Source organism: Typopeltis vanoorti, chromosome 3 (genome assembly GCF_054136105.1).
Source record: "Typopeltis vanoorti isolate ZY-2024b chromosome 3, IOZ_Tvanoo_1.0, whole genome shotgun sequence".
NCBI lineage: Eukaryota > Metazoa > Arthropoda > Arachnida > Uropygi > Thelyphonidae > Typopeltis > Typopeltis vanoorti.
The window spans coordinates 165552700-165565452 of record NC_143551.1 but is presented as its reverse complement, the minus strand read 5'-3'; the positions used below and the strand labels follow the sequence as shown (position 1 = coordinate 165565452).

At 34.0% G+C, this 12753-nt stretch overlaps 1 protein-coding gene across 3 annotated transcripts in view; it reads left to right on the top strand.

The window, feature by feature from the left end:
• The window catches only part of LOC150108726 (MPN domain-containing protein-like), a 318202-nt gene that overhangs the window by 137570 nt on the left and 167879 nt on the right, over positions 1 to 12753 (top strand). For all 3 annotated transcript variants that reach the window (XM_090390953.1, XM_090390954.1, XM_090390955.1), the window contains one exon: positions 6035 to 6110. In XM_090390953.1, coding sequence (XP_090247079.1) covers positions 6035 to 6110 — 76 coding nt within the window. The remainder of the gene's footprint in view (positions 1 to 6034; positions 6111 to 12753) is intronic.

Below are 12753 nucleotides of genomic sequence, written 5' to 3'. Positions count from 1 at the left end.
AATATCAAAAATCTCCTTGAGAGGAAATTTATCATGAATTTTTCCATTTGAAGTTATAGAGATAGAGTTTGAGTTATAAAGATTTTTATTTGCAAAATAACTAGCCTTATGCAAAACCCTCAACTTCAAAGATCAGAATATCTCTCTTAGCCTGGCACCTACCTGTTTTTTTACCTGTGATGGCAGGTTGGTCCTACAGTAGCCTAGCTGTAGGACCAACCTGCCATAGACTAAACTGGCCTCAATATGCTGGCATAGCTCTTGAGGCCAATGATGCACATATTCCTCCTTACTGCTTCATGGTGAAGATACCATCAAGGAGATAGTAGAGATTATAACTAATAAATTTTGAATTGTTTAATCAAAATTTCTTAGCTATAATCTTTACTATCTAAATATACTGGCATTAATTTAAAAAATTACTGTTTTATTATTATTATTATTACAACCAGAATTTTTACTTGTTTTTGAACATTTTGAATATGAGATAAAAAAAAAAAAAAAAGAATAGAATAATGATTAAAGCATGTGTTACAAGTACAATTTGGTCCAGGTCTTTAAGTGGTATGTAGATTGGACTCAGAGAGAAGAGCCCAATCTGCATGTGTTATATTCCAAGTTGGGAGGAGGGGGGGGGGGTAAATTCAGTTATAACAGAACATTTATAAATAATAATAATTACAGTAAAGAGGAATATTTAGTAAGATTACTTCCTAAAACAGGAAAACTTTGAGGAAATCATTCTTTAAATTAGGCTGATAAATTAGAGCTTCCTAACTCTCTTTATACAATATTCTCTAATGAAAAAATGCTTTTGTATAGTATCTTAGTAATCATATCCTTCACAGTACTTGTGTTTGGAGATACAGCATAATTTGGTATTACTGATTTGTCTGACTAATGTAAATAAATATAACTTAGTGCTCTTTTAAGCATTTCATCGCCAGTATACCAGCTAATAGTATGAAAAACCACAAGAGCATGGAAATCTGGCATACTTTTAATTCATACTTAGGAGAAAGGTGGTCTTTTGGAGAATGTAGGTGCATTACTAACTTGTAGATTGCATAGAAGAAGAATTGAAGGTTTACAGTATGCCGAGCCAGGACAATTTTTCCAATAAACCTTTAATGTATGAAATATAAATTCTAAAATATGTGTCTATCTTCATTCTCATCAAGAGAATGAGGATTGACACCATAATTGTTTATCTTAGAAATGAGATTTGAGTTATTACCAGTTGAGAGGAAAGTTGTATTTAATATGCTGCAATTCCTGTTATAAAAATTCTTCAGTGGAACATAATGTATGTATGCACAGTGAACCAAATGTTGATGGTAACATTCTTTCACAAAGGATAATGATGGAAAGTAGTATTGATGTATCTTCCAGTGTTGGAAGATGCATCAGTTTTCTTTCTTTCTTTAGAATGAAAACTGCAAGCTGCCATCTGTCTGTCTTAAGATAAATAAATCTAAGTAAAGACGTCTCTTGTTGTCTTCTAATTCCAGGATGAATTTGATTCTTTGATGGACATCGTTGGAGGAAAATGTGTAAATCTGACAAGACTTCAATAACTGCAGAAATATTATCTGACTAATAGAACTATATGAATGGATGAGGAATGAAAGTGTTCGGTATGTACTGCTCAGAATGCTTCATGTACTAATTAATCAGAGCACGTGAGAATGGATAATCCATTGCATTTTATTCATTTGGTTTATAAAGTTTTTTCTGACATGAAAAGTTACTGTCATTAATAGCAAATCAGTTTCATATCAGGAAGAATCTTTTTACAATAATTATAATAACTGTTAGTGGAATAGTAACACAAGTTAATTATTAATGAATAATTAGTTTAAGTAATTAATGGTCTCTCAAGGATTCATTCTACCCTCTGTCACGTGTTCTTAGTTTCTGCTACTTTTATTTTCACAGATATTTCTATATTCTTCAGGATTTGCATTAGCAGTTCCTTCACTTTACTCTAAATATTTTAAGATGTCCAGTAACCTCTTTATAACAGAGATAACTCCTGATCAAATGGCTAACCATTTATTGAAAACCTCCAAGATTCATCCCAGCTCTACCAGGAAAATTGCTGTACAAGCTTCCATCAGACAAATCCTGAAGACGGAATCCGAGCTTCCTGAACTCGTACACCCAATATCTCGGGAAGAGGTACAAATAGCCTTAAAACTTACCAAGAATGGCATAGCTGCAGGAGCGGATGGTATACTCCCTGAATTCCTAAAACATCTTGGTCAACATGGCCAAACATGGCTGGCTACCCTTTTCTTAGAAATCATCATGTCTGGTAAATTATCAAAGCTGTGGTGGGAAGCCAAAATAATTGCCGTGCCCAAACCAGGAAAGATCTAAATGAAGTGAAAAACCTACGACCTATTTCCTTGCTTTGCACCACCTTTAAGCTCTTTGAAAGAATTCTCCTTAAAAGAATTTCACCACTCATCAAAAGAGCACTCTCAACTGAACAAGCTGGCTTCAGGCCAGGAAGAAGTTGCTGTGACCAGATCCTGGCCCTGACAACTCAAATTGAAGCAGGCTTCCAGAAGAAACTTAAATCTGGAGCCACTTTCATTGACCTAACATGTGCTTATGGCACTGTCTGGATCAGGGGCCTCCTGATCCAGACAGTGTCATGGAAAAACTAGGAAATATTACAAAGTGTAAAAAAACTACAACTTTTTGAATCTATTCTCTCCAACAGAAAGATCCGGGTCCATATTGGCGGAAAAAAGAGCAGGCCCAGATTCCTTCACAACTGTCTTCCTCAGGGCTCTGTGTTATCCTCTATACTTTTTAACATCTATGTGTGTGATCTACCTCATACCAGATCAAGCAAGTATATGTACGCCGATGACCTAGCGATCTTACATCAATCCGCCTCCTTTACCAACCTAGAATCAACCTTGAATACAGACCTGAACACCCTGGAAGAGTACTTCAAACAGTGGTACTTGAAGCCAAATCCAACGAAAACAGTGTCCTCAGTATTTCACCTGTACAATTCAGAGGTGAATTGACAACTCAACCTTTCCTTCTGTGGAAAAATGGTAGAGCATGAGCCTCACCCAAAATACCTTGGAGTGAGCCTGGACAGAAGCCTAACCTATAAAAGGCACATCGTCAACCTCTCCAATAAAATTAAAACCAGAAATAACATCATTTCAAGGCTTGCTGGAACAACCTGGGGTTGTGGTGCAGAAGTCCTAAGGTAGTCTGCACTAGCCCTCACATTCTCTGCAGCAGAATATTGTTCCCCTGTCTGGGAAAGAAGTACACACACTAACATTATAGACACCCAGCTGAACTCTACCATGTGCACAATTAGTAGGACAGTGAGAAGCACCCCTCTCTCCTGGCTGCCTGTTCTATCTAACATTGCTCCACCACACATACGGAGAAGACAAGCCTCGATTAAGGAATTTAATAAAGCAATGAGCAACCCACTCCTACTCCTACACCAGACTGATAAACACATCTAGTCTTCGCCTCAAATCTAGAAAGCCTCTCTGGTCCATGGATGAACTCTCTTTAGCTGCACTGCCATCAATATCTGACATATGGAGAAAATACTGGTCCAACAATCTCCCAACAAACGGCTTCCTGGTAGTAGATCCCTGTGCTCCGCAGCCTGGTTTTGATCTTCCTAGGAAGATTTGGTCATCCATAAACAGGATCAGAACTAGTCAGGGCAGATGTGGCTATCTTCTACGTAAATGGGGCTGTCAGATCATCCTTATTGTGATTGTTCTCCCGTGGCTCAGACGATTACTCATATTGTGTACGACTGCCCAAGGTGCCAATTTCATGGTGGTGGCCTACAGGACATCCACAAGGTGACAGATGAGGCCTTGAATTGGCTTTCCAGCCTGGACCTTGACCTGTAGTTAGTATGATGGTGGCGGTGGTTATGGAGGAAACAGAAGATCACGGTCCCGTCTCACCACGAAGACGTTATTCTCATAGTTACTCTCATAGTCTTCGTCATAGTATCAGCAGAACTCCTCCTCATGTTAGAAGATGATGATGCAGTGTGAAATGGGCCTCCTCTAGTGGATCAAGTTTTCTCACACAAGACACAACTGCTTTCTACTTAAACCTGGGATACAGCTACTTTTATGTTGTGAAGTGTTGTGTGAACATGCAGCTTTGTCATACTTGGTGCAGCAGGACAATAATTGTTCCTGGCTTAATTATAACAAGTTACTTTTGCTTTATAATTTAAAAAAAAAGGAAAGACTTAGAAAACATATTGTGCTTTTTATGTAATGAACTTTTATATGTTAAGATTTTCATCATTTGTTTTCTGGAAAATGTGATTGTACTTTTCACTTACCAGTTTTCATAAGCATAAATAAAAAACTACCTCTTTATGCTTTAGTTCCAGATTCAGAGAACAAAATTTGCCTTTTCCTCATTCATTTCTTCTACCCTCTTTTAGAACTAACTCCGCTCATATGTATATCCTAAAAAAGTACACCTCCCCAAAGTGTTGCTCTCTTTTGCTTTACTGATGTTTCACCCATCCACAGCACTGGTTATTATTTGAATAAGATTTCTCTTAAATTGCTATTTAAAAGAGGGAATTGACCTTTTATGATGTGCACTAAATTCCTACTATGTGTATTGCTGATATACTACATATACATGCTGTAAAAACCCTACATTGCATACTTTCCAAGGTTTGTCTAAACCTAGCAACTCTTAAAAATGTTGTTCAGTACTATCCCATCTTCCTTTTTAATTTTTTTTTTCCCTGTGAAACTCTAGAAAATTTCTTTCATTCCTTGATTGAATTTGAATTCTAGGCTTTCCACCCCTCAGAAATATACCACATAAAAATTTCCTTCATCTTATGGTCTAGAAGTGCATAATCTTCAAACAACTGATGTTTCCGCATTCTCTGGAAGGTTAGCAGTGGTTATTACATTGCTGTAATAACCACCGCTTCATCATTGGAGGGACAAAAATCAAAGCTTCCCTTTTGCTTACATCAGTTGTTCAGTGAGAAGGTCACTTGGCTTATTTTTGTCTTTGCCCAGTATTTCATAGTTTTCCTCTGTTTCTTCATCATCTTTGGTTTGTAATTTCATATCTCATTCATTCTAGATTCCTTATATTTAGTTCTGTATTTTTCTGTTATTTCCATTAGTGATGTTTAGTTGTTTCAGTGTGTCTTCGTTTTACTTTTTTATCTAGTCTTGTATAATCTGCTGCTCTTCTCATATGTTTAATTTCTACTGCAGTGATTCTTTTCTTGCCTTTCTTATTGTCCACGCTTTATTTCCAGAGTTTCAGATTAAATGTGATAAAGTATGCAAAAAAGAGTATGGAGGCAACTGAAATATTGTGGTCTCCATTTATATATCATTTTCTCTAGCTGAGAAAGTAATATATGAATGAAGAAAACAAGAAGAAGAATTGCAAATGTTACAAAAGAATAAACACTGTTTCATATACTCACCTCTGATCTTGAACCAAAGGTGAAGAACTGGATAAATACACCACAGAAATAATGGAATATTTGTGTCTGTAAAAGTGATCATTTTTGAAATGAGAAGTTCTGTATGGCATCTGATTTTGCTGGAATAGTTTCTTGGTGTTAAAGATTTATAAAGAGGTATGGGTTAAGCACTTTTATTCATACAAGTCTACCAGTATAAATTGAAAATTTTATACATTCATCGTACCATTCATCATTACAGAAACAGTAATGATGAATGGTATGGTGATAGAGATTTTAGAAAATTCTATGAATACTAGTAGAAACTTTTATTACACTATCTTTTTTTTGAGTACTTGTGAATTTGAACTTCATATATGAATAAAATATTTATATATATATTTTTAAGTTGCCTTCTAAAATCTTGGTGCATCTTACAATCTGGAACATATGGTATTTGACATTCAACTTACTTTATTATTATTATTATTTTAATTAGATAAAATTAATATGTATCATGTAATATAAATTATTTATTTAGTTTAATTTAAATTATTCTTGTAGGAATAGTACCACGCAAGGCAGTTCATGGAAGAATTTTGGTTCCACATTCTGTGCTAGGAAATCGCTCATTTGCTCAGTGAGTATAATGTTTTTTGCTTTTTTATTTATTATTTATTTTTTTATTTCTCCCTCTTACCCCTACATACTCATCTACTCTTCTTTCATATTCTTGGTATAAATTGCTTTTCAAAGAAAATAAAAAGAACACTAGTAAGATACCTTAGAATGAATTGCACATTCTAGATCATAATAAAGGACATTCTGTCTGGCATGCTATTTTGTTGTAGCACCAGTAATATTTTCCCATTGGCAAAATATAAACAAATGAAGTTAACAAGCAGTTAAAAATTTTTGATGAGGTATATTTTTTTTAATAAAAATGTTGACTTCTAGTAGAACAGTGTAAATTTCTGAGACTAGAACTTATTAGATATGGATGCTATTTGAAACCACACTAATATAATGTTGTCTTGGTTATAGTTTTCATTCTAACTTTTATTTGTCAAATAATGATAAGGAAACCTTTTTTAAGATTGGCCTTTTAAATGACCCTAATATTAAATGGCTCTATAAAAAAAGAATTAATGAAAAAAAAAACAGAAAATATAAACATAGGCAAAACTATTGAGGAAGAATGGAATAACATCAAATCAATTATAACAGATGCGGCCAATGAATCACTGAGAAAAAAGAGGAAATGGCAGAGAAGAAAGGAATTAGAAAATGGGATGATCAGATTACCCAAATTATTGAAGACAAAAGGAATGCTTTTAAAAAATACTTAGCAACACAATCTCAAGATGACTATATAGAATACAAGAGAAAAAGAGCGATCACTAAACAAGCTGAAAGAAAAAAAAACAGAATGATGGGACAACTTTGTCTCTGAACTTGAAACAGATATTACATGCCCACAGTCCTAAAGTTTTCAAATATTAAATAATTTAAATAGAGATATAAGAGAAAACACACGTCTTTCACCCATTGATCAGAATACCTGGCTAAATTATTATAAAAAGCTTTGCACTCATAATAAAGATTTTGAAACAATAAACTTTGATAATGAGACACTCTTGGATCCTATATTAATAGACAAGTTGGAAACTACTCTAAAAAGTTGTAAAAACCATAAAACAAGGTAAAGATGGGTTAATATATGACTTCATGAGCTTAAAATTCGCAATGGCATCATAAATCCATTTCTTTCTGATGCCACTTCTGTTCATCCAAATTTGTGTGAAGAATGCTTGATTGCATCATGGGTATGAATGATTCTGGCCAGACGTGCAATGAAAGTATCCTCAGCTTTGGCAAGAAATAAAATTACTGCTCATTGCTTTTCCTTCATATACTTGGTGGAGTATATGAAGGATTCACCGTCATGTTGCAATTGTTAGCTAAGCAGCGAAATAGATTGCAAATAAGTGAAAGAGGAGAGACATGAGACTTTGTTTGTCAAACATTGAACCTGATATTGAAAAATTTGTAGGAACTCATCAGACTCAGGGTAGCCATTTAATAAGTTTAATCACTATTAATGATTGGCTTATTAAATACAGTAAGTTTATATCCTTTTTGAGTAAAAATTAATTTGTATCAAAGTCATCAATTTTTAAATAACTATCAGTTCAAATATGTTGATGGTAATTTAGGTAAATGACTCAATAACATATTATAATTATGTTATTGAGTCATTAACCTAGTGTAAAATTGAGCAGGGTGTTGCCAGACAAAAAAAGTTTAAGAACCACTGATATGGTAGATGAATATCAGTGGAGATATTGTTCACCTTGTTCTTATATCTTTTTTTACACAAAACTGTCTTCTGTACCTCATCATCATCATCATGCATATCAATGATTTAGGCCCAGCATGGCCTATTCCTGCCTTAGAAGTCATCGTTGTATCGTTTAAGAGGACGTCCTGGTTTTCTTTTTCCTAATGGCTTGTACTTTAAGGCTTATTTTGATAATCTTTCTGTTTTCATTCTTTGAACGTTCCATCCAATTATGTTTATATTTTTAAATTTTTTTCTATTACTGGTTCTTGGTTTAATTCTTTCATAATTTCTTTGTTTCTTTTGTGATCAAATAAGGTATACTTTGCAGTTTTTCTCATAAACTTCATTTCTGCTGTTTTTAATCTTTGTTTGTCTCTTTGTTTTATTGTCCAGATTTTGCTTCCATACATTAAGACTGGTAGGGCTAATGTATTGTATACTTTTAGTCTGGTTTGGTTTAAATATAGAGTTAATTACACCTGTTATTTTTAAATATTTTGCAGTTTTTATGTTTATATCTTTTTCGTTTTCATAAGTGATCATACATCCTAGGTAGTTAAATGAATTCACCTGTTCTAAGATCTTGTTATCTATTACTATTTTAGTTCTTGCTGGATCTTGTCCTTTAAAGGCCATAGTTTTTGATTTTTCTGCTGATATTATCATACCATAATCTTTGGATATCTCATTTAGATCTAAAATAGCTTTCTGTAAGTTATCTTCAGAATTTGTAATTATTATTTGGTCGTCGGCAAAGAGGAGAGTGTTTATGTGTACTGTAGGAGAAAGTTTAATTCCTCGATGTAAATTTTTATTCCATTTTATTATTATTTCATTTAAGTAGATATTAAAAAGAGTTGCTGAGATGGGACATCCCTGTTGGACCCCTTGGTTTATCTCTCTGTATATGATAGCTCGTGATTTAATCTTATTTGTATTTGATTATTTTCATATATACTTGTGATAGCTTTTAGGATATTATTTGGTATTTGTCTTTCTTTTAATATGTTAAATAATATGTTTCTTTTAACTTTGTCAAATGCTTTTTCAAAGTCAATAAATGCAATATGTGTTTCTAAATTGTATTCTCTTCTTTTCTCTATTATTAATTTTAGGCAAAAGGCTGGGTCTATACATGATCGTCCTTTTCTAAATCCATTCTGTACTTCTAAAATAAAGTTTTTGGAATATTTCATTAGTTTGCTATTCAGGATTCTGCTGTATATTTTGTAACAGGAATTTAGTGTACTGATACCTCTATAGTTTTTAGGGTCATCTCTATTACCTTTTTTAAAGATAGGAATCACAATTGCTTTTTTTCATTCTATTGGGGGGATACCAGTCGAGTAAATTTTGTTTAAAAATAATAAGAGTCTTTCTTTGAATCTTGTTCCTGCATATTTATATAGTTCTGAACCTAGCTTATCTTCTCCAGGTGATTTTCTGTTTCTTGTTTCTTTCAGGCTGATTTCTAATTCTTCTTTAGTTATTTCCTTTTCATTTTCGTTAATTGTTTGCCAGTTGTCTTTTTTAAAATATTTGTTTGTCCACAGTTCTGTGTAGTAATTTAGAAATTCTTTTAATTTCAATTCAGTGTTTAATTTTATGTTTTCTTTGGTATCTGCATTTAAGTGTTTCAAAATCTTATATACATTGGGTCTTATTTTATATAAATCATGTTCTTAATTAGAAACAAATTTGTTCCATGATTCTCTATGAAGTGATCACTATTAGTCTTGAGCAGGATAAAATTGAATTTCATATTGAAAAGAATAACATGTAAGAAAGTTTTAAAGCGAATAAAAGTTGAGCAGATCTCAGATGTAAACTGTAGACTAAAATACAGAAAGATTATTGAAAAGAAAATGAAAGAGTTTGAGAACAGGAATCAAACCTTGGAGATTTAGTGGCAAACTCTGAAGAAAACATTGATTGATTCTGCCAGAGAGGCATGTGGTAAGGTTGTGTGCAAGGATAAAAAAAATCAGAACAACCTGGTGGACACAGGAAGTTAAAGAGGCAGCGAAGGAAAAGAAGAAAGCATATCAAAAGTTCCTGGCAAATAAGTCAGCTTTTACTCTTACAGAATACAGAGACAAATGTAAGAAAGCTAAACAGTGTATAAAACTAGCTAAACAAAAGTCATGGGAGGACTTTGGCAAGAATATAGAAAATAAATATCAAGAATGTGACAAAATATTCTGGAGGTTGTTGAAGAAGCTTAGGAATGGAGGAAAGAGTGCTGTAAAAGAAGTTAGAGATGATAAAGGTGACATGAAAACAGGAGAAAAAGATATCCTTGAAGTATGGAGTAATTACTTTGAAAAACTGCTAAATGAAACAGCAGTGATGACAACACAGTGATAAAAAAACACTGACAGGCATGCAGTCAGGAATACATATCCTTACTTGAAGTAGAAAAAGCCATCAAAGGCTTGAAATGTGGAAAGGCAGCAGGAGTAGATGATATTCGACCAGAAATGCTGAAGTATGGTGGTATAAAAGTCTTACAGTGGCTGCACTGCATAGTTCAGAAAGCCTAGACAGAGGGACAAATTCCCAGTGATTGGAGTAGAGCTCTCATAGTACCCATATATAAAAAGGGAAATAAAACTGAATGTGAGAATTACAAAGGTATTTCCCTACTGAGTGTTCCTGGCAAGATCTATGCAAGTATACTTGAGAAATGGTTGAGAAGAATTGTGGAAGAAAAGCTTGGTGAAGAACAGCTGGATTCAGGCCAAATAGAGGCTGTCAGGATCAGATCTTCACTTACGACAAATAGTCGAGAAAGCATGGGAATATAACAAAGATCTGTATTTAAGTTTTGTCGATTTGGAAAAGGCATATGACAAGGTGCCAAGAGAGAAGCTGTTCAATACGCTGCAGTTATATGGTGTCAATGGGTCATCATATCGAGCAATACTTAGTCTTTATTTGAGTCGTAAGTCAGCAGTTACAATTGAAGGAAGTACAGGAAGATGGTTTAATGTTAAATCTGGTGTGAGACAAGGATGTACATTATCCCCTCTGTTATTCATTATCTATATGGATCACATTATGAAGGAAAGTGGAATTAAACCTGATATCAAAATTGGAGATGTTAATGTCAGCTCTTTGCTTTATGCGGATGATGTTATACTTCTAAATAAATCCGCTACAAGTCTGGAAGATTCTATGACTAAATTGAATAGCTGTTGTAATAGATATGGTATGAAGGTCAGCAATAAAAAGACAAAGACAATGAAAATAGGCAGAATCATTGAAAATGTCAACTGTGTTGTGAATGGAGAAACTGTGGAACAAGTAAAACCTTTCAGCTACTTAGGAATGATTTTTAGTGAAGATGGTAAATTAAATATAGAAATAGACAACAGAATCAGCAAAGCTGTTATGGTGGGAAGTCAATTGAATAAATTCATATGGAATAAGAGAGAAATTAGTCGGAACACTAAATTAACTGTATACAAGACAGTGTTCAAACCAGTTTTAACTTATGGATCTGAGAGCTGGGTCAGAAGTAAAACACTTGACCAAAGACTAGAGACCGCAGATATGAGAGTTCTGAGAAAGATTAGAGGCGTGAACAGATGGCATCAATGGCAATATCATATTTAAAATGAGGATATTAGGAAAGAACGTGACATTGTCAGCATCCAGGAATGCATTAGCAGAGCTAATCTAAGGTGGTATGGTCACTTAAGTAGAATGGGAGAGGAAAGATTAGCAAAACAAGTGTTCTCTGCCAGGTTGGCAGGAAAATGACCCAGAGGAAGACCAAGATATAGGTGGATTGATACGGTACAAAGTGCCTTAGACGATAGAAATATAAGATCTGATAATGTTGGAGTCTTGACAAGTAACAGACTGATTTGGAGGAAAATTGTAGATAGGAAGTTAGTAATGATGTAATTTTTTCATGTAGTACTGTTATATCCTGTACACCTCTTGAGGGTACATGGCATGAATTTGATGATGATGATGATGATATATCTATATATATATATATGTGTGTGTGTGTGTATGACAATTCATTGACTTGGTTGAAATACATATTGTAAAATACAGTTGAATGATTTAAACCGAGAGTTAGGTAAAAAAACTTGATGAGTGAAAAGGACTCCCTGGAGGTGTCATGTAATAATAATAATAATAATATATATATATCTATATGTGTGTGTGTGTGTGTGTGTGTGTGTGTGTGTGCGTGTGCGTGCGTGCGTGCATGCGTACAACGATTCATTGACTTGGTTAAAATACATATTGTAAAATAGAGTTGAATGACTTAAACCGAGAAAGGTAAAAAAAGGAGGTTTTAATAGTAAAACACGACTAGTTTTGGCTTATAACAGCCTTCATCAGGTGACATTATAAAAGAAAAAAACACTAAACACTGAAGGTTAAAAAAACTATTAACAACATAGAGAGTCTCTATACATAATTAGCATGAAAATGTTGTAGTTGTATTTAAAGCTGTTCTTTCGTTTGTTGCATTGTTGGGAGAGTGTGTTCTTGCAGCATCACGTGAACGCCAGTACATGATTATAACTTAAGGACTATTTGGGAGGTTGTAGCTCAAGTTATTATTAGATGTTCAGGGTTGAGGATGATTTCCCTAGATTCTACGAATTTCTCCAATTCATCCTGGCAATGAAAGATGTTAGTAGATCTGTCCCAGCGGACTGTATGACTTGGGTTTTCATCATTAGGATCAGCTGAGAAAAGGATATGGCTTGATAAGGCACAGTCTCGCTGCCTCTTGTAAGCAATGTCCCTCATGTGTTCCTCCATACGTAATTCAATAGATTTGTCTGTCTGGCCAAAATAAGGAATATCACAATCACACCATATTTTGTACACACTAGGATATTTAAGATGATGACAAGGTTTTGGGTGGCTTATTAAGGAGTGGATTTTTGGAAGTGGAGTGAACAAAGGT